This window comes from Eleutherodactylus coqui, chromosome 6 (assembly GCF_035609145.1).
Source record: "Eleutherodactylus coqui strain aEleCoq1 chromosome 6, aEleCoq1.hap1, whole genome shotgun sequence".
Taxonomy (NCBI): Eukaryota; Metazoa; Chordata; class Amphibia; order Anura; family Eleutherodactylidae; genus Eleutherodactylus; species Eleutherodactylus coqui.
The window spans coordinates 51440686-51462628 of NC_089842.1; the positions used below are offsets into that span (position 1 = coordinate 51440686).

Below are 21943 nucleotides of genomic sequence, written 5' to 3' on the forward strand. Positions count from 1 at the left end.
TAGGATATGGTGGCAGAACTTTGATCTCCAATGCATGACCTTGTCCCCGGACCTAACTCATTATCCCCAGACAGAAGAAAAATGGTCTAAACCCAAGGAAGGCTGCTGCATAACTTAGTGGCAATTACTCTTATGCTGAAAGGCAACTTTAATATCACTCTATAACACGAGCATGTTATCGCGGCTATTTTGCCGCAAGAAGACGTCGCAACTAACTGAATCTTTGGGTTCCAATGTATTCGTTCAGATGGCCAATTTTCAGACGCGTCAAAACATCGTGGCTATCTTTCGGCCACAATCAGCTGGCAGCTTCCATAGGCTTCTACTGTAGCTGACGGAAAAGGGAGGGGGAGTTTAGCAGCGTCTAGTGCTGCTAAACTATGTCACCTGGCTCTATTGAGCCAGTAGATGTATTTATGCTGGCTGAAGGAATTCTGGGGTGCGTTGGATATACACCGCACCCAGCCATTTGAATAGCCGAGAAAACGCGGGATTTAGCCGCGATATGGTCGCAGATTTTTTCCGTTCATGTTTTTTTTTGGCAACATGCGTCGTGTGAAAGAGGCCTAAAGCTAAATTCACACGGGCGAGTGCGATATTGGGCAGTGAATCACGGACCCATATCCCGCTCGCCATCCATGCAAAAACCCCAGGGATGCGAGGTGTTTTCATGTGAAAACAGCCTCATATCAGCTCGAGGATGCAGGGATTCTCCGGCGCAGCTGTCACAGCTGTTCCTGGAGTTACTCCCATTGCTTTTAATGGTGCTGGCTTGACAATGATGGGGCTGTGATGCGAGGTCATGGATCTAAGTAGAACTTGCCACAATTTGTGTTTTGCATGACGGTGCCATGAGGGAAAACATCGCTCATGTGTATGATCCTATTCAAAAGAATGGGGTTCATATTTGTGCATCTCGCAACACACAAATCTCACGCTATTTTCTCGTGTGAGAAGCTTTTTTATTGGGCCACTCATACCTGCGTATTACGCGCATGAAGAAAAAACATCATGTCATATTTTGGTGCATATTACATGCATAATACACACCAATATAGGCTATGGGGATTGAACATACACAGCAAATACACATGTACTGCATATTTTACATGCATGTGTGAGGCTTGTGTGAGTGAGCCCTTAATTAGAAAATCAGGGATGCGTTTTTACAGAAACAGCACCACATCTGTCCACAGGTTAGGTTTGGTATTGCAGCTCTGTCCCATTCACTCCAGTTGAGCTGGGCTGCAGTATCAGACACAATCCATAGACATTTTTGGAAGAAAGCAGCCATGTTTCTTCTAATCCTACACAAACTCTTTAAAAGATACCTACTGGTAGAAAATAAATTGTAAGAGATCAGTAGCAGAAATGATTCAGAATTTTTCTAACATTCTCTAGCACGCTTCACATAATCTCCCAGAACACATAGTTGTAAAAATCTTGGCTGTCTGTTTACACCATTATACCGTGTTTCCCCGAAAATAAGACAGTGTCTTATATTAATTTTTGTTAAAAAAAGGTTTAACTTTTTTACATGTATAGCTGCCTGGACACTATTTACATTGACTTTTTTAATTAACTGTTAGCAGGGCTTAATTTTGGAGTATGGCTTATAAAAAGCCTGAAAAATCATTTTGCATCCTCAAAAATTCTGGAAAAACATGCTATGTCTTATTTTCAGGGAAACAGGGTAGTTTCAGTTTGTACACAGGTATGCACTGAATGATCGCTGCATTAGGAACACCTACTCAATAACAGGTTGGTCCACCTTTTTAGGGTAAGTACGGTTTTCAGATGTCAGGGAACGGATTCCATAAGGTGGCGAAAATCCTCCATAGTCAACCCATGCCAGCTGCAGCAGCTCCAACAATTGGTGCATGTCGCAGATAAGTGAGAGCATATCCCAAATATGTTCAATGGGTTTACAGTCTGGTGAGGTTGGAAGCCAAGGCAACATGGAGAATTCATTGTTGTGCTCCTTCAACCACTACCTAGTGATCCGAGCTCAATGACCCAGAACATTGTCCTGTTGAAAGATGGCACTGTAGTCGAGGTAGACTTCCTGAAGATATGGGTGCAGATGGTCAGCTAACAGGTCCCTGTAGTGTTCACCATTCAAGGATTGTAGTATGATGACTAACAGTACTAGGTTATGCCTGAAAATGCTCCCCAGACCACGACACCACCAACCTGTTAAACCCCAACGCTACACGCATGGGATGGGACTTAATGCTATTCATGCCAGATGCAGACCCACCTATATGTATTGTTCAGCAGGAAATGGGCTTATCACTCCAGAAGACCTTCTGCCTGTGTCTAAAGGTCCATTGACGTCTTTCCTGGGCCCATGCGAGATGTCGTTAGTGATGGTGCAGGCTTATCAAGGGCACTATTGAGCACTAATCAACATAGCATACGCCGCATGGTCATGGTAGAAATTTGTGTAATCTCCCCACTGTTGTACTGCTGGGTCAGTTGGTCCACTGTGGCACATCGTTTCTGAGATACCAGGCGTGCCACCTGACACCCACCTCTAGGATCAACCACAGGTGGCCTGCCGCTGTGTAATTTTCTGTTGGATGTCTGTCCATGGTTCAACTAATCTTGGTGTACTCTTGATATCGTGGTTCGGGAACAGTCAGCAAGAAGACCTGTTTCCGAAATACTGGCACCAACAATCTGTCCGAGGTCAAAGTTACTCAAGTCACCACGTTTACCCATGACTGCCGAATGTTGCCTTCTGCTGTGCAGAGGGGTCAGCATGTTATCTGAGTGCAGACAGTGAAGGTGGCATTACATGGTACCACGTTACTATTCATAAGATGTCACGCACCAGCTAACGGTGTAATTGGCCCCTACAACACTTTATAGGACAGGTGAGCATGTAACCAAATGAATCCATTGATCTATCTACCTTCTATCAATAGTTGTGACTGCAGGTGGTGTATCAGTGCATGTTTTCATGGCTCATATGAACCCCTTTAAATGTATGTGTATACATTATATTGTATACCTACAGCAGTAAGAAAGGGGCAAAAGGAAAGCGGTAACAAACGACTGTAGGAACAGACAACTCAGGGTCAGTTCCTAGTGGGTAACAATGGAGACACCCAAGTTTACATATGAGCTGCATACAGAAAACCGTGGATTTTTTATTTTATATGCATTAATAAAAACTATTGCAAGCGCCTGCAGCCTTCATTACCAACTCTCAGCCATTGTGTTTTTTCTGACCATGTGCATCTATTCATGGCTCAGATTACCTTAATTTCCAGCAGAGCCATACCGTGCTTCACAGCTCAGAAAGCACATCATTTGCCGCTGGCTCCACAATTATGACTGTGGTTAGTTCACACTTTTAATTGCCAGATCCCGATCTTATTACCACAGATCCGTCATGTAAAATCTATCCCGTAACAGGAAATGTAGAAGATAGCTGGAGAGAAAATGGAATCAAAGACAACTAATGCAGCATTTCAATATATGTAAATTTCATATGGCGTGAATCCAGACCGAGAACTCAAAGGATTTGAGCAAATATACAGAAATAATTCAAAAAAATTATCTACTAGATGCTGACTGTAAATACAAGTATAAAGGAGTACTGGGGTTTCTTGCTCATTTTTAACAGTGTCGAAACTCATGTCTTACCCACAAACGAAAAGGAAATGCCACACGAGATGCAGGGGAATAAAATGAACCCCTCACAAAATGTCATACCTAAGATAAGAGGAAGTGCGGAAGTGATTAAAGAAGACTAAAATCGACAAATCACCAGGCCCAGATGAAATACACCCAAGGATACTAAGGGAACTAAGGGATGAGATAGCTAGGCCACTATATCTAATATTTCTAGACATCTATTATTCTATTATCAAGACCGGGGTTGTACCATTGGATTGGCGCATTGCCAATGTAGTTCCAATTTACAAAAAGGGGAGCAAAAGTGAGCCTGGTAACTACAGGCCAGTAAGTCTCACTTCAATAACGGGAAAACTTTTTGAGGGAATTCTGAGAGACGCCATCAATGAGTACCTCAAGGAGAACAAGGGAATAACTCCTCACCAGCATGGATTCATGAAGGGTCGTTCATGTCAGACAAATCTGATCAGTTTCTACGACGGAGTAAGCTCTAAGCTGGACCTGGGATAATCTATTGATCTCGTATATCTGGACTTCTCTAAAGCCTTTGACACCGTGCCACATAATAGGCTAATATACAAAATGAGACGGCTCGGATTGGGTGAAAACGTGTGTAATTGGGTTAAAAATTGGCTCAATGATAGAAAGCAGAGGGTGGTAATAAATGGCTGATACTCTGATTGGACCACAGTCACTAGTGAGGTGCCACAGGGTTCAGTATTGGGCCCCATTCTGTTCAATATATTTATCAACGACTTGATAGATGGACTGAACAGCAAAATATCAATATTTGCAGATGACACAAAATTATACAATATATTCAATGCAACGGAGGACAAGGTATGGCTACAAACTAACCTAGATAGGCTGGGGCAGAAAAATGGCAAATGAAGTTCAATATTGAAAAATGTAAGATTATGCACATGGGAAGGAGAAACGGATGTCACCAATATACACTAAATGGGGTACTGCTAGGGAAAAGTGAGATGGAAAAAGACCTGGGGTGCTAGTGGATAGTAGACTAAACTGGAGTAACCAATGCCAGTCAGCTGCAGCAAAGGCAAATAAAGTCTTGGGGTGTATTAAAAGAGGTATAGGGGCAAAGGACAAGAGCATTATCCTCCCACTATATAAGGCACTTGTCAGGCCCCACATGGAATACTGCGCACAGTTCTGGTCACCGGTGCTCAGGAAAGATGTTACAGTGCTGGAGGGGGTTCAAGGAAGGGCAACTAAACTAATACATGGAATGACGGGACTGGAATACCCAGAGGGGCATCAAAATTGGGATTATTTACTCTAGAAAAAAGACGGCTAAGGGGCGATCAAATAACTATGTATAAATACATGAGGGGACAATACAAGGATCTCTCCCATGATCTGTTTACACCCAGGACTGCGACGGTCACAAGAGGGCATCTGCTACGTCTAAAGGAAAGTAGGTTTCATCACCAACATAGAAAAGGGTTCTTTACTGTAAGAGCACTAAGACTGTGGAACTCTCTGCCTGAGGAAGTGGTGATGGCAAAATCCATAGAGGAGTTTAAAAGGGGACTTGATGTCTTTCTGGAGAAGAAGGACATTATAGGATATAAATCTTAGGTTAATTGTAAATCCGGGTATATAGGCAGGTAGGAACTATTAGGGGTTGATCCAGGGAACAGTCTGATTGCCATTAGGGAGTCGGTAAGGATTTTTTTCCCCAAAAAGGGCTAATTGGTTTCTGCTCTTGGTTTTTTTTGCCTTCCTCTGGATCAACATAGGAGGATAGACAGGCTGAACTAGATGGGCATTGTCTTCATTCGGCCTAACGAACTATGTTACTTTCTATGTTACTATGTTACCCTTCCATTCTTTTTAGCAATCTTTTGTCCAGGGATGGCAGCTAAAGTTTCCTGAGAAACTCAGTTCATAACTAAAGTGTCAGCAACATAGAGGCAAGTGTGGTGAATCAGCCCGCATCCAGGCTCTACTTCGGTCTTTTAAGATGGCCACAGTACTTTTCCAACTACTTGATGCACTGGTACTGCCCAAAACTACCTGTCCACTAATCTTACTCTCTAAATGGCCAGCACTCTTGAGGAGCACAGTCCAATCCAAAAGCAACATAAAGCGTTTCAGACTACTGTTGCACAATGTGCACCATGTACTGAGAGGAGAGGTGTTGCCCTATTGGAACGCCAAAGAGGGGCTTGGAAACCACTTGATCCACACCAGAATGCCACTAAGGCCTCGTTCACACGGGTGACACGGGATCGCTGGTCCATGCGATAACGCTGCGGACTTTGTAGCACCACATGCCAGGATTTTTTGGGGGGTGGGCTTGAAATATAAGCCCTAGCTGCAGAAAAAAAATGTAAAAAAACCCCCCCGAACAGTATACATCACCTTAGAAGTGCTGTCTGGCTCCGCGGCAGCTTCTCCCCGACGCTATTCTTTTTCATCTCTTCTGCCCGGAGATTGAAAAATCCCCACCTCCTGGAAGTATTGGTGGTGATTGGCTGGTGCTTAGCCAATCAGAGCCAGCGCTCGATGAATGACTGTGATTGGTTCATCGAGCGCTGGCTGTCATTGGCTAAGCGTCAGCCAATCAGAGTCAGCACTTCCAGGAGGCGGGGATTTTTCAATTCCAGGCCAGAAGAGATGAAGAAAAATGGTGCCAGGGAACAGGAAGAAGATGTGGCAGAGCTGGAGATGACAGCACTTCCAAGGTGATGTATGTGGTTTTTATTTTTCCCTGCAGCTAGGGCTTAGGTTATGGTTTGACAGTAAGATTTCCTACTGTTGAACCGCACAGAAATTGCATTTTCGTGCGATGCGATGCAACAGAGAGGAAGGCTTCATAGGGAAACATGGGCTACAAAACCTCACGAGTCGCGTGCATATTGCAGGACCTGCAAGGTTTTTGTGTCGGGATGTCGCATGCTACAAAACATCGCAAGTGTGAATTAACCCATAGGAAAGCATGGGCTTCACATACATGTGATTTGTAGCATTGTAGCAACGCGACTTTGTCGTCTGTGTGAACGAGGCCTTACATAGAATAAGGCTCTGGCATGACCTGGTGGGAGATGACGTGGATATTCTTTAAGAAAAATGCTTTTATTAAAGACCAACTAAGATAGTTGAGTTGTGCAGAGGTCTTACACACCAGAAATAGGCTAATAAAAAAACTCTTTAGGATGCCTGTTGCACAAACGTGTAAACTATTGATGGCCAGCAGCCTTGCTTTGACCAGCGCTCTAAGCCGGCCGGCCGCACCAATTCTCTGTTAACTTTTTTTGTTCCTGACTCCATCGCTGCTTCGAAGTTGCTCTGCCTGGTTTCCCTGACCTCACTAAAAGATGGTAATATTATTTCCACCCCCTGGGTCCTGGGACAAATTTCACCGCTGGTGCGGGAGGCTCGCTTTTATGGGTGTGGAGAAGCGCAACTGCATGCTCGGCGGTCAGATTGCCGAGGAACTATCCAATGGCCAGCGAGTATTGTGTACGGGTCCCATTAGAGTATGAGCCATGCACAATACTCACGAGTGTCAGATTGTGTTCTCAGCAAGCCGACTACCTAGCATGCGGTTCCGCTTCTCTACCCTCATTAGCTGATTGAGTATGCCTAAACAGCCCCTTTAAAAAGGGATGTATGAGATTAGAAACTAAAGTCTGCTTCATCTGCTGTTTTTCCACCACCTCTCCTCTAGAGAATGAGGCAGCTGCAATACCAGCCACCACCCGTGGACAGGAGTGCTGCAGTTTCACAAAAAAAGTAGACCCATGTTTGTAATCTCATTCCCCCCCTTTAACAGAAAAGGTACCGAATAGTACAAGCAACATTGAGGCAAGTGTGGTAATACAGAAATAGGTTTCACATCAGCAGAGCTGAACCAATCTCTGAATGTAGATGCTGCATACTGTCCACGGATTAGTAACGTCACATATACAAGAGCCTTGTTTCCATAACAAACAGTATAATTGTTCCTCTATTACATAAAACAGGATATGAGCTCCACCTGCAGTGAATGTGGGCAACATATACAGACCTCTGCAAGAAATATGGACTGTGAATGTGCAGGTGGAAGATGCAACTGGAATGACTAAACAATAGCTGGAAGATACATGGAGAGCAAAAATCACTGTGCACCAGATGATGGCGCTACATATACAAACACTATAGTCATACTGGTTGTAGGAGAGAAAATCTATTACTAGAATGACGGCTGTAATCTGATGTGTTGCTATGGGTGGAGTACAGGCACACGGTCAACTTTTGCTCACCCTAAACTTTAACGAGCTTGGCAGAATGTAGGGTTTAATAACTGTTGTGCAAACTCAAAAGGAATCCCAAATGACAGGCTATAAATGGGAAACGCAGAACTTAAACGTTTTCCTTTAAAGGTGTTTTCAGAACCTAAATATTGAGGACCGATTCTGAAGATAGGTTGTCAATAGTTGATGGTCCACCATGGAGGATCCCCACTGGTCATTTGTTTTCCAAGTCGATTGGCAGGATTGGTCAATAGCTCTGGAAAACACTTTTAAAGAGGTTTTCCAATAGGTTACGTCTTTGGATAGCTTTCGATGCGTCAATAAGGTCTATGATCCAGTGATTCGACAACTTGTTTGACTCGCTCTCTCGTAACCATGAAGGAAGCATATGATGACAGCTCACCTTCACAAGTGGCGATTATGCGATAATTGTAGTGACATGTTAAAGAGATGTAGAGAATTGACGAATGCTATTAGACCATGTTGGATGGCAACACCCTTCTTAACTGCAAGACCAATGATCAACTGCATCTACTCAAAGCGAATTGCTGACCCTTCAGTCTAAAATAATTGACAGTTTTACCACATCAAAAATCATAAAAGGACTACTGAAATCAGTCCAAAATTGTCAAAAGTGTATGCATTTTCGAAGCATGTAAAGCGGACGGCTGATGAAGGGTCCTTTGCAATTTTCTAGACAACTGAACTCAGACTTTATTCACACAGGCGTTTTATCATGGTCCGAAAATCACGACAATCCAATGCATTGGATTCCAATGCATTTGTTCAGATGGGCAATTTTGGGGGACGTAAAATCGGCCAGCCGGAAGAGATAGGTCCAACGTGTGCGCTATCTTTGGCTGAAGTACTATGGGGGCTGCGAGGGAATTTAGGAGTGGCTCTGCTAAACTCCCTCCCCCTCTCCGGCAAAGGGTGGGAGTTTAACATACTAGCTCCTACCCTGTTCCTCTGTTGGCAAGGGGGAGAGAGTTTAGCAGAGCCACTTGATGGTATTCAGGGCTGTGGCGTATATACGCTGCACCCGCCCCATCTGAACGAGCTTTTAAACAGTAGATGCAGCCGCAACTTGATCGCAGCAGCCTACTGGCTATGCGATTTCAAGCCATGTTGTGGTCACAATCGCATCACATGTGTGAAGGAGCCCTCAGCATGTTGACAACTCCCGGTTGGGACGGGTGCTGTGCAAAATAAACAAATCTAAAAAGAGTTGAGGTACTTTAGCAGCGCTGAGACTTGGTTTCTCTCACGGTCAGCAGTTACCGGCATTCCAGGTGGTCAACCTGAATTCTTCATTTTTCTGGACAACTTGTTCAATAATCACAGACAGCCAACATTTGTTCCCAGCGGTTGATTTTAGATATAGGTGGTTTGTGTAAAATGATCTACTGATTAATGATAGAAAGATTCTTACGACTTAAGATGCACTGAAAAACTTGGTAGTCTGAAGGCATTTTATTGCTGACATGAAATGGTGTCATACTCATGTGCTGGAGCCATGGCACAGCATAGGGGAGGGGGGAGTAGAACATACATATCAAACAGCACGGAAGATACGACATAGAAGGAACTTCAAACACACAATATACTATATAACACACAGGGTACTTCATACAAACTTCCCACATTTTAATCAGTATGCTCAGATGATTGAGTATCTTTCATCCAGTGCCAATTGCATCCAAGAATTTTAGGCCTCATTTATCAAACCTGTAATAATAAGACGGTCTTTATTGCCCATGGCAACCAACCACAGCTTCTCTTCGGGGGAAGTCTCACAAGGACAGATTCTAATTGTGGAATCCACGATCACCGTCCATGAGGAGGGTATCTGCGGCAAAAGGCAGGCATTGAAAGATGAACTTTCAACCTTCCCTTCACACTTGCGTATACAAATTTCGTATTTCATGAGTGGGAGAAAAATCGCAGCATGCTCCATTTTGCCACGGACGGCCTCCGTTGAAGTCAATGAAGGCTGTCGGACCTGCAGCCCATACGTAATTAACTTGCGGGGTAACCGTGTCATCGCTTAGAGACAGCATGGAAAATACAAACAATGGAAAAAAAATAATTTGTACAGTGCATCACCCACGGAAAGCGGCCGCAGTCATCCGCAGTACAGAAAAATCAGGTACGCAGGGTGACCCGGAATCCGCCGTGGGCCTCCCGTTAGCAGAATCCGACCCATTCGTGTGAGCGCGGCCTTATAAGGCTTTGGTGAATTGAAAGCTGTCTTGCGATTGGTTGCCATGAGCTACAAAAGACATTCTTGCTATAAGGCTACAGTCACACAGGCAAGCGCGATAATTGGTCTGGGAAACTCGGGCTGATATTGCGCTTGTAAAATTGCGATGACTGATGTGTGCACGATGCGATTTTGCTTAAAAAAACACTTCGCCTCGCATCAATGTACTTACAGTTTTTACACACGTGAAAAGATCGTAAACGCTTCAAATGGTAAAAAACTGCATTGCACTCACACGCAAATCGCATGGCATCCGGGTGCAGTAAAAAATTTTTTTCTTTTTTCTTAAAGATCGCATGGGGAATGATGGACAATTCCTTACAAGGAAATCGTTCCCCTGCCTCCCCCAAAGAGAAGGTATTTTTGGGAAAAAAAAAAAAAAGGTTATGTGAATAAACATATTGAAATCAATGTGATATTGCCAACCGCGAGTTCATATCGCCATCGGATGGAACGTGTCTGTGCGAATACACCCGTAGACAGGTCTGACAAATGAGGCCTAAAATGCTGGGTGTTTTCCTTTTGTCTAGTACTAATTGCAAGCCATCATTCAGCATTTTATTATACGGACTGCCTGAAATATGGGGAGGTTTGAAAAGGACACATTATATATTACAAATTTCCACTGTAAAAATGTGAAATCTGTCTTTGTTGCCCATAGTAACCAATCACAGCGCAGCTTTCATGTCTTCTACTGCTGAGGTAAAATGAAAGCTGCGCTGTGATTGGTTGCTATGGGCAACAAAGACAGACTTTGTGTGTGTGGTGAGGCCTACTATGCCGTGCTCCACCCTGTATTATATATTTATCCACACATCAGCTGCAGTACAGGACAAAGTCACAGCCCCCCATATAAAGCAGCGGGAACATACTACACAATATATACATCAGCAGTGACATACCAAGATCTACGAGAGATGTCCAGGCTATACAATATAACCCTGTTGTATAGGATATTATTTATTGGGTTATCGCACCTACTGTCTAAGTAAACAAAGACCCCCTCAGATATTTGGTCCTTTTTACTCAACCCGAGGGACAGCAACATGGATTTTTCAGTCTGGCCCTATAGGTCATGTGATAAGTAACGCTTCTGAGGTATTCGAGGCCTACAAGATGTGCCATAATGATATCGGATCCTTGATATTATGGCTGGCACTGCGGTAATACGGTCACATTATAACATGTGGTACTTCGGTCACCACAGCATAAATCCACATCTTTCAGTAATGAGGCTTATGCTAACTTCACATGGGCGGGTGCGATATCGGGCCTTGAATCACAGCCCGATATCGCGTTCGCCAATATGCGATTTCACTGCGGATACGAGGCGTTTTATATCGAAACTACCTTGCATCACTAGTAGCGATCCCTCGGGGTGGCTGACAGCAGCAGGGGAGGATAGCAGAGTGTCTCCCATTGTTTTCAATGGGGAGCCTTCGCACTGCACTCGCATGCACCTAGCACGCAGTATGATGCTACCACCGGACCCACTGAAAACAATGGGCGATGTGATGCAAGGACACGCCCAACAGTAGGCCTTGCTGCGATGCGTGCAAGTGGAGAAAGGAAAAAAATAAAATTCTAATATATGTTTTATGTGTATGACTTCATTCAAAAAAAATGGGGTTCATATTCGTACGCCTCGCAACACATAAATCTCACCCATGTGAAGCCGGCCTTTGTTTAACCACATACACAGCCGTGGTTCAATGCTCCGTGGCGGCCCTGTCAAACGTTAATTTACCTATTAAGACATTTCTGTACAGACGCCTATGTCGTCTTTGTATAGGAACAGTAAATCATAATAAAAGGCATTCTGTCATGAAGCTTGACTCAGTCACGAGGGCAGACCGCGCCACCATTACCCCGCCCACAGCATAATTTCAATGGCTTGGTTCACATAAGTATTTTGTGCGTGCATTTTGTTTGCGCAAAAAAAAAAAATACACAGCTTGCTCTACTTTCCTGCGCATGGAAAGAGCAGATCTTGAGCCAATTACATTAATTGCCTATTTCAATGTATGGGAGTATGGTTATGTGGGGATTTTTGTGCGCGCAAAGGCGCATGCAAAAGGTGCAGTAAAACACACCTGCAAGTCTGCAAAACTCATTGCGCAAATACGCGGCACAAGTGCGCTTACACCCTTGTAACCTCTGCCTAAGGGTACCGCTACACTGCGTAACTACACTTCAGTCTCTCGGAAAAGTCGTTGAAGCGTATGACCGACAAGTCATTTGTTTGCTTTTATACGGAGCGCTTATTGTTCATTAGTTGTTCGCAGGGATGATATTTCTATGAGGGTATCACCATGAAAATTCGTTTATGCAAATACTGACAACTGTGACTTTACGCCAGATGAGTTTTGATCAACCAGCGACTATTTTTTTTTTAGGCGAGCCAAAGCTACCATAGACTAGTGAGTTATCGCTTGTCGCTCTGTTGGTGGCATGTTTACATGGAACGACTATCATTTGCTCTTTTGGGCAATTATTTACTCCTTACTTGTCCCATGTAAAGCCACCTTCAGCTGTAATACCGCACACAACCTACGGAATGGAGAAGCACCCTTGTTGGAAGAAAGCAGCAATATTTTTCTAACCGCCCCATTAAGTGGTTGACCCTATAATGAAAAGTTTTATAGAATTCATATCCGGTAATAGTAATGTATAATTTATGAAGAAAAATTGTCCATTTGGTGTCTCTCACAAAGAAAATCGTTGGAATTCACTTCATAGTTTTCTAAAAGCCCTCAGGAGAACATTCATGGTAACTCTAGAAGGTTATGTTGGGAATACAGTTCTTGGGTAACATCGTAGACTTTGGATACATATGGCATGGCTTCTCCAAGCATGTCCACAACCTGTTGGGTCGTCCCAACGTTCATCACTTCAAAGAACGTGTTGCGTACAGGAAGAGCGAGGAAGGCTACATTTGCGGTTTTCCGTATAAGCCAAGGGTGGTAGTTGGCCAGAGAGTCATTGTAGGCCTCAGCACATAAGGTGGAGGTCTTACTGTCCTCAGTACTTGTTCTTAGCTTCTCCAGGAAGAGTTGAAGCCAACGCAAGGCTCGGTGCAGTCGTAGTATGGTACGGCACCCAGACTCCGGATGATTACCTCGCTTTGTCAGATCCACCAGACTAGAGCCAACCTCATACTCCACCATGGACTGGAGGGTCCGATACCGCTCTCCGTTTTCCCCTTTTAGATAATTTTCCATGATCTGAATTTTGCTTACAGCGTCCTTTGACACAAAGGAAAAGATGGTCCCAAGGCCGTTCATAAACCTAAAACAAAAGAAAAAGGTTAATTGGAAGAAATACTGAAAGCTACATGAATGTCCACCATTATCGGCAGTTTTGTTTCTTCTTAATCTATATACGTTCCACAGACAGGGATTAGAACAGCAGGACATATGCCCAAGTGCTTACAGTTTGGGGTAAGTATTCTAGCTATGGGTATGATCCCAGCAGTCAGACCCCGATAATTTAACACTTATCTATCCAGTGGATAAGTGATGCATCTTTGAGGCCGGAATACCCCTTTAATAATTATTACAGGTCTAGACAAATTTCCTTCCAAAGATCAGACACTCACCTGACCAGCCCCTTCCATCCATTTAAGTAATGTTCTACAAGAACATCCTTGTCATCGTCTATCAAGCAGGATTTGAAGCTGACCAGGACCTCCCCGAGAGAGAACTTCTCTTCTGTGGTGGACATCTTCGATCTGACAAGGCTCCTTCAGTGGACCTGGACTGAGGAACAAACATTAATACGTTTTTTTAATAGCATGTGATAAGGAGATAATGTCCTGCAATGCTCTCTGGCCACATATCGTGCAAGATCCTGGAGGATTTCTTTCAAGGTCACATAGTCTTGTTCAGGAGAAGTCAAGCGTCTCGAAGCTCCAAGTACATATTTACAAGGCCGGGAAAAGCCGAGGAGAAAGTTCTAAGTGAAGGCTGAAGGCTAAAAACTACTCTATAATACAGAAAGGCAGCAGACCACCCACTGCAACAATCAAGGTCAACCCTGGACTTATCGGGCGGTCACTGCCAAGACAAAGTTTAACCCCTTGTTACGCCTAGATATTCAATAATCCTCAGTTCCTGAGGGGCATGGTGCTCATAAAAGCAGGTTACTTTAGCAAGTAGTGCGGTCAGAGCGGTCAGCTCCTTCAAGAAACACATTTTTAATTAACACTATTTAGGTGGTAAAGTGATCATCCAGGATCGACAGCTTGCTCTCACTAATGGTTTGCAAATACTTTGTAGACTCGCGATACACCAACGATGGACTGAATGAGCCATGATGAAAAAATGGAAAGGATTATCTGCGCGTGCAAATAATTAGCGTTTGAAAGCAAATGGCTCATTCTCTCGTTCCATCTATTAACAGGAGTCTGAATGATAATTGTTTAGTGTAACGCCTAACTCGTTAGTCATTTGGATCATGCAGGCATTAAAATCAAATGACGATCAGCCTGCGTAAACAGGTAGACATTCATCTATGAGTGACTGCCTGTTTACTGTGAATAAGGCGGGTGGCCGGACAGATCTACAGCCCACTTTACCTCCATTCACTGAGCGATGAAAGCATCACTGGTATGGCTGCCGGGCGCTTGTGCTCCTGAGGGTTGTCCCGTGTACAAGGGCCATGAGTCTCAATATTGGATCTGTCACTTTTCCTCTGCTCTCTCCTCTCCTGCACCTTCTTAGCAGCAACTTTATGACCCCCCCCCCCCCCCATATCACATCTTGTATCCAAGCTAGAGGCATTACAACAGGGTACTAGAGCCTCCATGCCCGCTGTATCACATCTTGTATCCAAGCTAGAGACGGTACAACAGGGTACTAGAGCCGCCATGCCCACCCGTATCACATCTTGTATCCAAGCTAGAGGCCGTACAACAGGGTACTAGAGCCGCCATGCCCACCCGTATCACGTCTTGTATCCAAGCTAGAGGCGGTACAACAGGGTACTAGAGCCTCCATGCCCACCCACGTATCATATCTTGTACCCAAGCTAGAGGGGTACAATAAGGTACTAGAGCCTCCATGCCCACCAGTAGCACATTTTGTATCCAAGCTAGAGGCGGTACAACAAGGTACTAGAGCCTCCATGCCTGCCAGTAGCACATTTTGTATCCAAGCTAGAGGTGGTACAGCAGGATACTAGACCCTCCCATTAAGGGGTCTGGTTTTCTCAATAAATTCTCCTTTTGCTGCGATATTGTAATCACTTATATCAACATTACAATCACACAGAGAAAGTTCCATTTGATTCCGACAACTTCTAGGGGAGGGATAGGTTTTGACAATGATATATTTCCCCACGGGGCCCTATTACATGTCTCTGTATGGCACATTTAGCACGTGTCAGGGCTTTACCTTTTGCTAAACACAGCCCATGAACGTGACAGTAATCACCCCACCCATCACACCCCTTTAATCAGGGGGGTAACTGTAGCCATGTTTTCACAGAACGGGCTTGTGATGGGACACTCCCCAGCTGGAGAAGGAGACATGTCCATACACATATTACCGTGGACTGCATTGTTAAAGGGCTGTAACACCTGAAGTACACATCTAACCCAAGCTGAAGCCATCACCTACAGGAGTGGAGATCGATAACTTTCCTGTTTTCCTATTGAAGAACAGTATAGTCAGGATGATAACAGAGAGCAAATGGAGAAAGGTCTTTAGGTTTGGACAAGTGAAATATCAGCAGCCACTTCCCCACGACTCTACTGGCCAGAGACAGGCAATGGAGAACAACGATGTCTATGATCACTCTATACTACGGCTAACTGCTTTAATCCGGCATCATCGGACTATACAAAGTCTATGTACATCTATATATAATAAGTATCTGTACTTGAACTTGTGAACTCCCAAGCATCTACTAAACTACAAGTCCCAGCACTCCCTTCGGCTTGGCCATAGAAGCTAATATGCAGGCTGCTCCTTACCTGCTCGCTCACGTCACCTGTCAGCTCCGCAATGAGCCACCGCCACCCCTACATACAACATGACACTATCACACTGCCTCACCCCGCCCATCCTGTGCGTCATTCATCTAGCATCCAATCACCGCTGCGTCCTCACACCTCCACGATCGCCGTCACCAATGAGAACGCACAGAGGGGAAGTAAGCACGCCTACTTCCGTCTTCAGCTCAGCGCCCCTATTGTAGCTGCTCTCTGATTGGTTCTGGAGGCGCTTTGGTCATGTGCCCCAGTGACGTAAGCGGTATCATGGCGCTGCCCAGTGGGGATGTGTTGCGGTGTTGTTGACGGTGAGACGCGCTTGTTGCACGCGATGCTACTTTGCGCCATTCTGTGCGTTTATATTCCGCACAGTAGATCCTGGCCCCGCGGGTTTCCTCTGGAGATGCACATTGCGAAATTACACTTCCCGTGTGTTAGGGGCGCCATACCGCAGCTCTGGTCGTGCCAGGTATTACTAGAAACGAAATACTCAAATGCGAACGAACCCATTGACATAACATATTATTACCCACGTAAATGCGCTCGTGTGAATGAACTCCTAAGGGGGTTGTCCACGGTTACAAAACCATGGCTGCTTTCTTCCAAACACAGCGCCACCCTTGTCCATGGGGTTGTGTGTGGTATTGCAGCTTGGCTCCATTGAAGTAAATGGGAGCTTAGCTGTAATATCACATACAGCCCTATGGACATATTGAGTCTGTATCCTGGCCCAGCGATTGGTAGCGTAAGTTAGCTGGAGCGAGGCTTCTGCCTCTAATAGTCTCGCCGGCAGAGAAACTTTTGCTAGTGATGGAGTTTGAAGACCCCGCCTCCAGCGAGAGATTGCTCTGATTAGTTCCTTGAGCGCTAGCTCAGCCAATCAGAGCCAGTGCTCGATGAACTAAGCACAGCCATTCATTGAATGAATGGTGCATCCAGCGCTGGCTGTTATTGGATGGCGGCTCAGCCAATCAGAGCAATCTCTTACGGCATTATTTATCTCAAGCTGTGAACATCGACCAAACAAATACACAATGCTAGAATTGCCTTTTTATGTCAGTCCCCCCGCCTCCCCCGCCCCCCAACAAAACAAAAGTGATCAAAAAGTTGTAGCTACCCCAAAATGATATCCATATAAACTACATGTTATCCTGCCAAAAAATGAGCCCTGGCACTGATCTATCACTGGCAAAAAGAAAACCAATTAGGCCTAACGCCCACGGCCGGATGTCTGCTGCGGAAAATGTGGCGGAAATCCACGGCGTTTCACCGCAGCTATTAGGTTCCTAGCTCAATGTACATGCAGCGGAACTCCACAGCATGAAGTTACCCGCAGCATGCCCTATGTACCGCGGGTATACGCGTGGACGGCTTCCATTGTAGTCAGTGGAAGTATAGCATGAATACGCGCCCACCGCTGGCCGCGTCATGCGGGACTTTGGGCAGCGAATCCGGAGGTAAGTGCGGGGTCTTTGAGGGGGGAGCGCTGACTCCGCTGCAGTATTCCACTTGTGGAGCCCGTCACAGCTGTGTGCATAGTCTTATGGGGCTCAGAATATGGTGTCAGACACAATAGTACAGCGTGATGTAATCCTGATGGATCCCGCTGTAGTGATGGGGCTCACCGGCTGCACTACATGCCTGCTGTCCTGGGTAGGGCGCTACAGTTTTTTAATTGTGCCTCCCTATGACAGACTCTGCTTGTAATGTGTCACCCAGAAAAACTGGTTGAGTGAACGGCTGCAGACCGGCAAATGCTGCATAATTATCCCGTCCGGCGGCTCGTCACCGCCACGCTCATTATAGAGATGCTTAGAGAAGGTGATTATTATGCTGATGGATATCAGGAAGTAGTCAGGAATGTGCAAAACATGCGATGCATCAGAAGTGAGTACCCGGAGGAATGAGGCGCTGCAGGACGGTGAGGAGCGCACAGAACACCGCAGGGGATTTAAAGGGCCATAGCAAATAAATCCTGTAACAGTGCAGTGGGATCACGCTGGTCGGAGGCTGTCTATACCTCTCCGTCTCATGAACCAGCAAAGGATGGGCGCTCTGGCCATGTTTTAGATTTTATTCACAGTTGTGGCATCATGGTATTTGTTTATAACAGAGACCGCCCCCCCCCCCCCCCCCCCCGTCCTCCATAGTATTTTAAGTCAGATCATGAAGAAGAATGTGTACCAAGTTTGGTTGAGATCCGTCAAGGCGTGTGGGAGCCTGTGACCAACAAACAAAGCCCCATCGTTTTTAAGGCCCCCTGTCCACGGGCGATGCAAAGTCCCGCGAGAGCCGCCACCCGTGGGCAGGACCCGCCGCCGAATCTCCGCCAGTCAGCCCTATCTGATAGATAGGCTGGCCGCGGAGAGTTTCTAATGTTAAACACGCATCGCACGTTCGTATATTTCGATGCGCTAAAACAAAGTCTCCAGAAGTTCCCAAAGTTTCTCCCATTGTTTTCATTGAGAGACCTCACATCACATCATGTGCACTTGGCGCATGGTGCGAGGCTGCCGCCGGCGTCATCGTCAGCAATCGGCACTGTGATCCGAGAGCATGCACAAGATAGGACAGGCCGCGATTTGATTCCCGCGCTGAAAAAAAAAAAAAAATAATGTGTATGACCACATTTGAAATTGTTCATGTTGGTGCGTCTTGGAACACACAAATCTTGCGCGATTTTTTCTCACTCGTGTGAAGCCAGCCTACGGTTAAATGGGAAGGTACTCTGTAAATGGGTTAATGAGTGATTTTTCTCTTGGACTAAGAGTCTGAGATTGAAAAATCACTGCAAGTCCTATTTTTAGGCAAGTCTTCTTCAAGAATCTCCTGTTATTTCCTTTGGTAGCGTGTAAAAATTGCGTCACACTCACATAACACGTGATTTGTATATTTTTTTAACCATTGTAACTACTGGCACAATATGGCATTTTTGTTTTGTTCTCCCAGTTGTGGGCATTATAGATGAGCGCGTATACTCACTAAAGGCAATTGCTCGAGCGAGCATTGCCTTTAGCGAGTACCTGCCCGCTCGAGACAAAAGGTTCAGGTGCCGGCGGCGGGCAGGAAGAGCGGGGCGGAACGGAGGGGAGATCTCTCTCTCCCTCTCTCCCCCCCGGTCCCTCTTGCTGACAGCCGCTACTCACCGCTCCCCCGCGCCAGCACCCAAACCCTCCGTCTCGAGCGGGCAGGTACTCGCTAAAGGCAATGCTCGCTCGAGCAATTGCCTTTAGTGAGTATACTCGCTCATCTCTAGTGGGCATACATAGCATGCGCCAAATCCTCTTAACTCCGCTCCTTGATATTTCTGTCAGCAAGATTGGTGCAGATTTTCCCCAACAGCGGAACCACAAAGAATTATAAAGAATGAAACAAAAACCATGATCCAAAACGACTCAGTGGTGAATATGGGCACTTGCATACATGTTGGACCGCTGACGGCTCCACGGACAATCTAGGTCATAATATACATGGAATGTGAAGCGTTAATTCACCAGTATTTAGCCCAGGTGCTCACGCCGGTGCAGGGACACTTTTAAAGTAGCCCTCTGGTTTCAGGCCAAAGATCTGTCTTCAAACAATGGAGGGGTTTGTTACCTACAGTTGATCTTCTCTGTGTCTTGGTTGCACCTACTCCGGCCAGCCAAGATGTCAGCTGCCATTATTTAACATGCACTGCTGTGTGATTGGCGAGCCCTTATCATATGAGCAGTGCCGGCCAATCACAGGCAGGTATAGTACATTGGTAGTCTAACATTACCAATGCAATATGGGTTATTGGGTCGTCTAAAAATGGTGCTGGCCATCTTGGCCGCCCAAAAACGGGACGGAACTTGCACAATGGAGGAGATCCTGTGCGGGTAATATAACCGTAGGGTTGCTTTAATAACCCCCTACCATTATGTACAGGAGTAGCACCCCCATCCCATATACATTGTGTCACCTAAGGGTTTGTTTCTTTTACAGATGCCGCCAACAATGTAATTTCTTTATCTTGTCAAACACAAATTGATAGAAGTGAAGATTCCAGATCTGAAGATGCCGGAGATTAAGGTCACCCCGTTGGGTAAGAGTCTCGGGCAATGAGGCCGATTTACACGTAACTTTATAGTGAATGTTCAGCTTTGAACGCCAGGTTTTTTCTTATTTATCTCTACAGATGGGAGTTCTGATTTGTGGTGCAGAACTGCAAATTCTCATAAAAATATAAGACTGTCTGCCAGCAGCTTTACTGTAAGGAGCTTTAGGGGGTTTGCAGGGAAATATTACTGATGACCTATCCCCAGAATTACATAGTAACATAGTAACATAGTATGTAAGGCCGAATGAAGACATTGTCCATCTAGTCCAGCCTGTCTATCCTACTGTGTTGATCCAGAGGAAGGCAAAAAACCCCAAGGCCAGAAGTCAATTGGCTCTTTTGGGGAAAAAATTCCTTCCCGACTCCCTAATGGCAATCAGACTGTTCCCTGGATCAACCCCTAATAGTTCCTACCTGCCTATATACCAGGATTGACACTTAAACTAAAATTTATATCCTGTAATATCCTTCTCCAGAAAGACATCAAGTCCCCTTTTAAACTCCTCTATGGATTTTGCCATCACCACTTCCTCCGGTAGAGAGTTCCACAGTCTAACTGCTCTTACAGTAAAGAACCCCTTTCTGTGTTGGTGATGAAACCTACTTTCCTCTAATCGTAGCGGATGTCCTCTTGTTACCGTCGTGGTCCTGGGTGTAAACAGATCGTGGGAGAGATCCATGTGTTGTCCCCTCATGTACTTATACATGGTTATTTGGTCGCCTCTTAACCTTCTTTTTTCTAGAGTAAATAGTCCCAATTTGGACAGCCTCTCTGGGTATTCCAGTCCCGTCATTCCATGTATTAGTTTAGTCGCTCTTCTTTGAACCCCCTCAAGCACTGTGACATCTTTCCTGAGCACCGGTGTCCAGAATTGTACGCAGTACTCCATGTGAGGCCTGACAAGTGCCTTATATAATGGAAGGATAATGTTCTCGTCCTTCGCCCCTATACCTCTTTTAATGCACCCCAAGACTTTATTTGCCTTTGCAGCGGCTGACTTGCATTGGTTACTCCAGTTTAGTCTATTATCCACTAGTACCCCCAGATCCTTTTCCATATCACTTTTCCCTAGTGGTACCCCATTAAGTGAATATTTGTGACATCCGTTCCTCCTGCCCATGTGCATAGTCTTACATTTTTCAACATTGAACTTCATTTGCCATTTTTCTGCCCAAGCCCCCAGCTTGTCCAGGTCCGTTTGTAGCCACACATTGTCCTCCGTTGCATTAATTATATTGTATAATTTTGTGTCATCTGCAAATATTGATATTTTGCTGTGCAGCCCCTCTATCAGGTCATTGATAAATATATTGAACAGAATGGGGCCTATTACTGAACCCTGTGGCACCCCGCTAGCGACTGTGGTCCAATCAGAGTACGAACCATTTATTACCACCCTCTGCTTTCTATCGTTGAGCCAATTTTTTACCCACTTACACACGTTTTCGCCCAATCCGAGCTGCCTCATTTTGTATATTAGCCTATTATGAGGCACGGTGTCAAAGGCTTTAGAGAAGTCCAGATATACAAGATCAATAGATTCTCCCTGGTCCAGCTTAGAGCTTACTTCATCGTAGAAACTGATCAGATTTGTCTGACATGAGCGACCCTTCATGAATCCATGTTGGTGAGGAGTTATTCCCTTAATCTCCTTGAGGTACTCATCGATTGCGTCTCTCAGAATCCCCTCGAAAATTTT

At 45.2% G+C, this 21943-nt stretch overlaps 2 protein-coding genes across 3 annotated transcripts in view; one reads left to right on the forward strand and one right to left on the reverse strand.

The window, feature by feature from the left end:
* Positions 1-9365: 9365 nt before the first annotated feature.
* On the reverse strand, positions 9366-16215 carry CPTP (ceramide-1-phosphate transfer protein). Its single transcript, XM_066606811.1, has 3 exons — positions 16145-16215; positions 13769-13928; positions 9366-13458 (listed from the first exon to the last, which is right to left on the reverse strand). Exons 2-3 carry the CDS (start codon positions 13891-13893, stop codon positions 12936-12938), a joined length of 648 nt encoding a protein of 215 aa, XP_066462908.1. The 5' UTR covers positions 13894-13928; positions 16145-16215; the 3' UTR covers positions 9366-12935.
* A 184-nt stretch (positions 16216-16399) lies between these two features.
* Positions 16400-21943, forward strand: part of INTS11 (integrator complex subunit 11) — a 34261-nt gene continuing 28717 nt past the window's right edge. Inside the window, exons 1-2 of one of the 2 annotated variants that reach the window (XM_066606817.1) lie at positions 16400-16470; positions 20129-20228. In XM_066606817.1, coding sequence (XP_066462914.1) covers positions 20201-20228 — 28 coding nt within the window. In that variant the 5' untranslated portion in view covers positions 16400-16470; positions 20129-20200. Of the gene's footprint in view, positions 16471-16513; positions 16632-20128; positions 20229-21943 lie in introns of those variants that run through there. The other variant, XM_066606818.1, reaches the window with a different exon arrangement.

What these genes read in the sequence shown, in the direction of transcription:
- CPTP (XM_066606811.1), bottom strand. Translation starts at nt 13,893, where the DNA reads ATGTCCACCACAGAAGAGAAGTTCTCTCTCGGGGAGGTCCTGGTCAGC. An exon ending in GGATGGAAGGGGCTGGTCAG is followed by an intron (nt 13,459 to 13,768) that starts GTGAGTGTCTGA and finishes CTTTTGTTTTAG; the next exon opens with GTTTATGAACGGCCTTGGGA.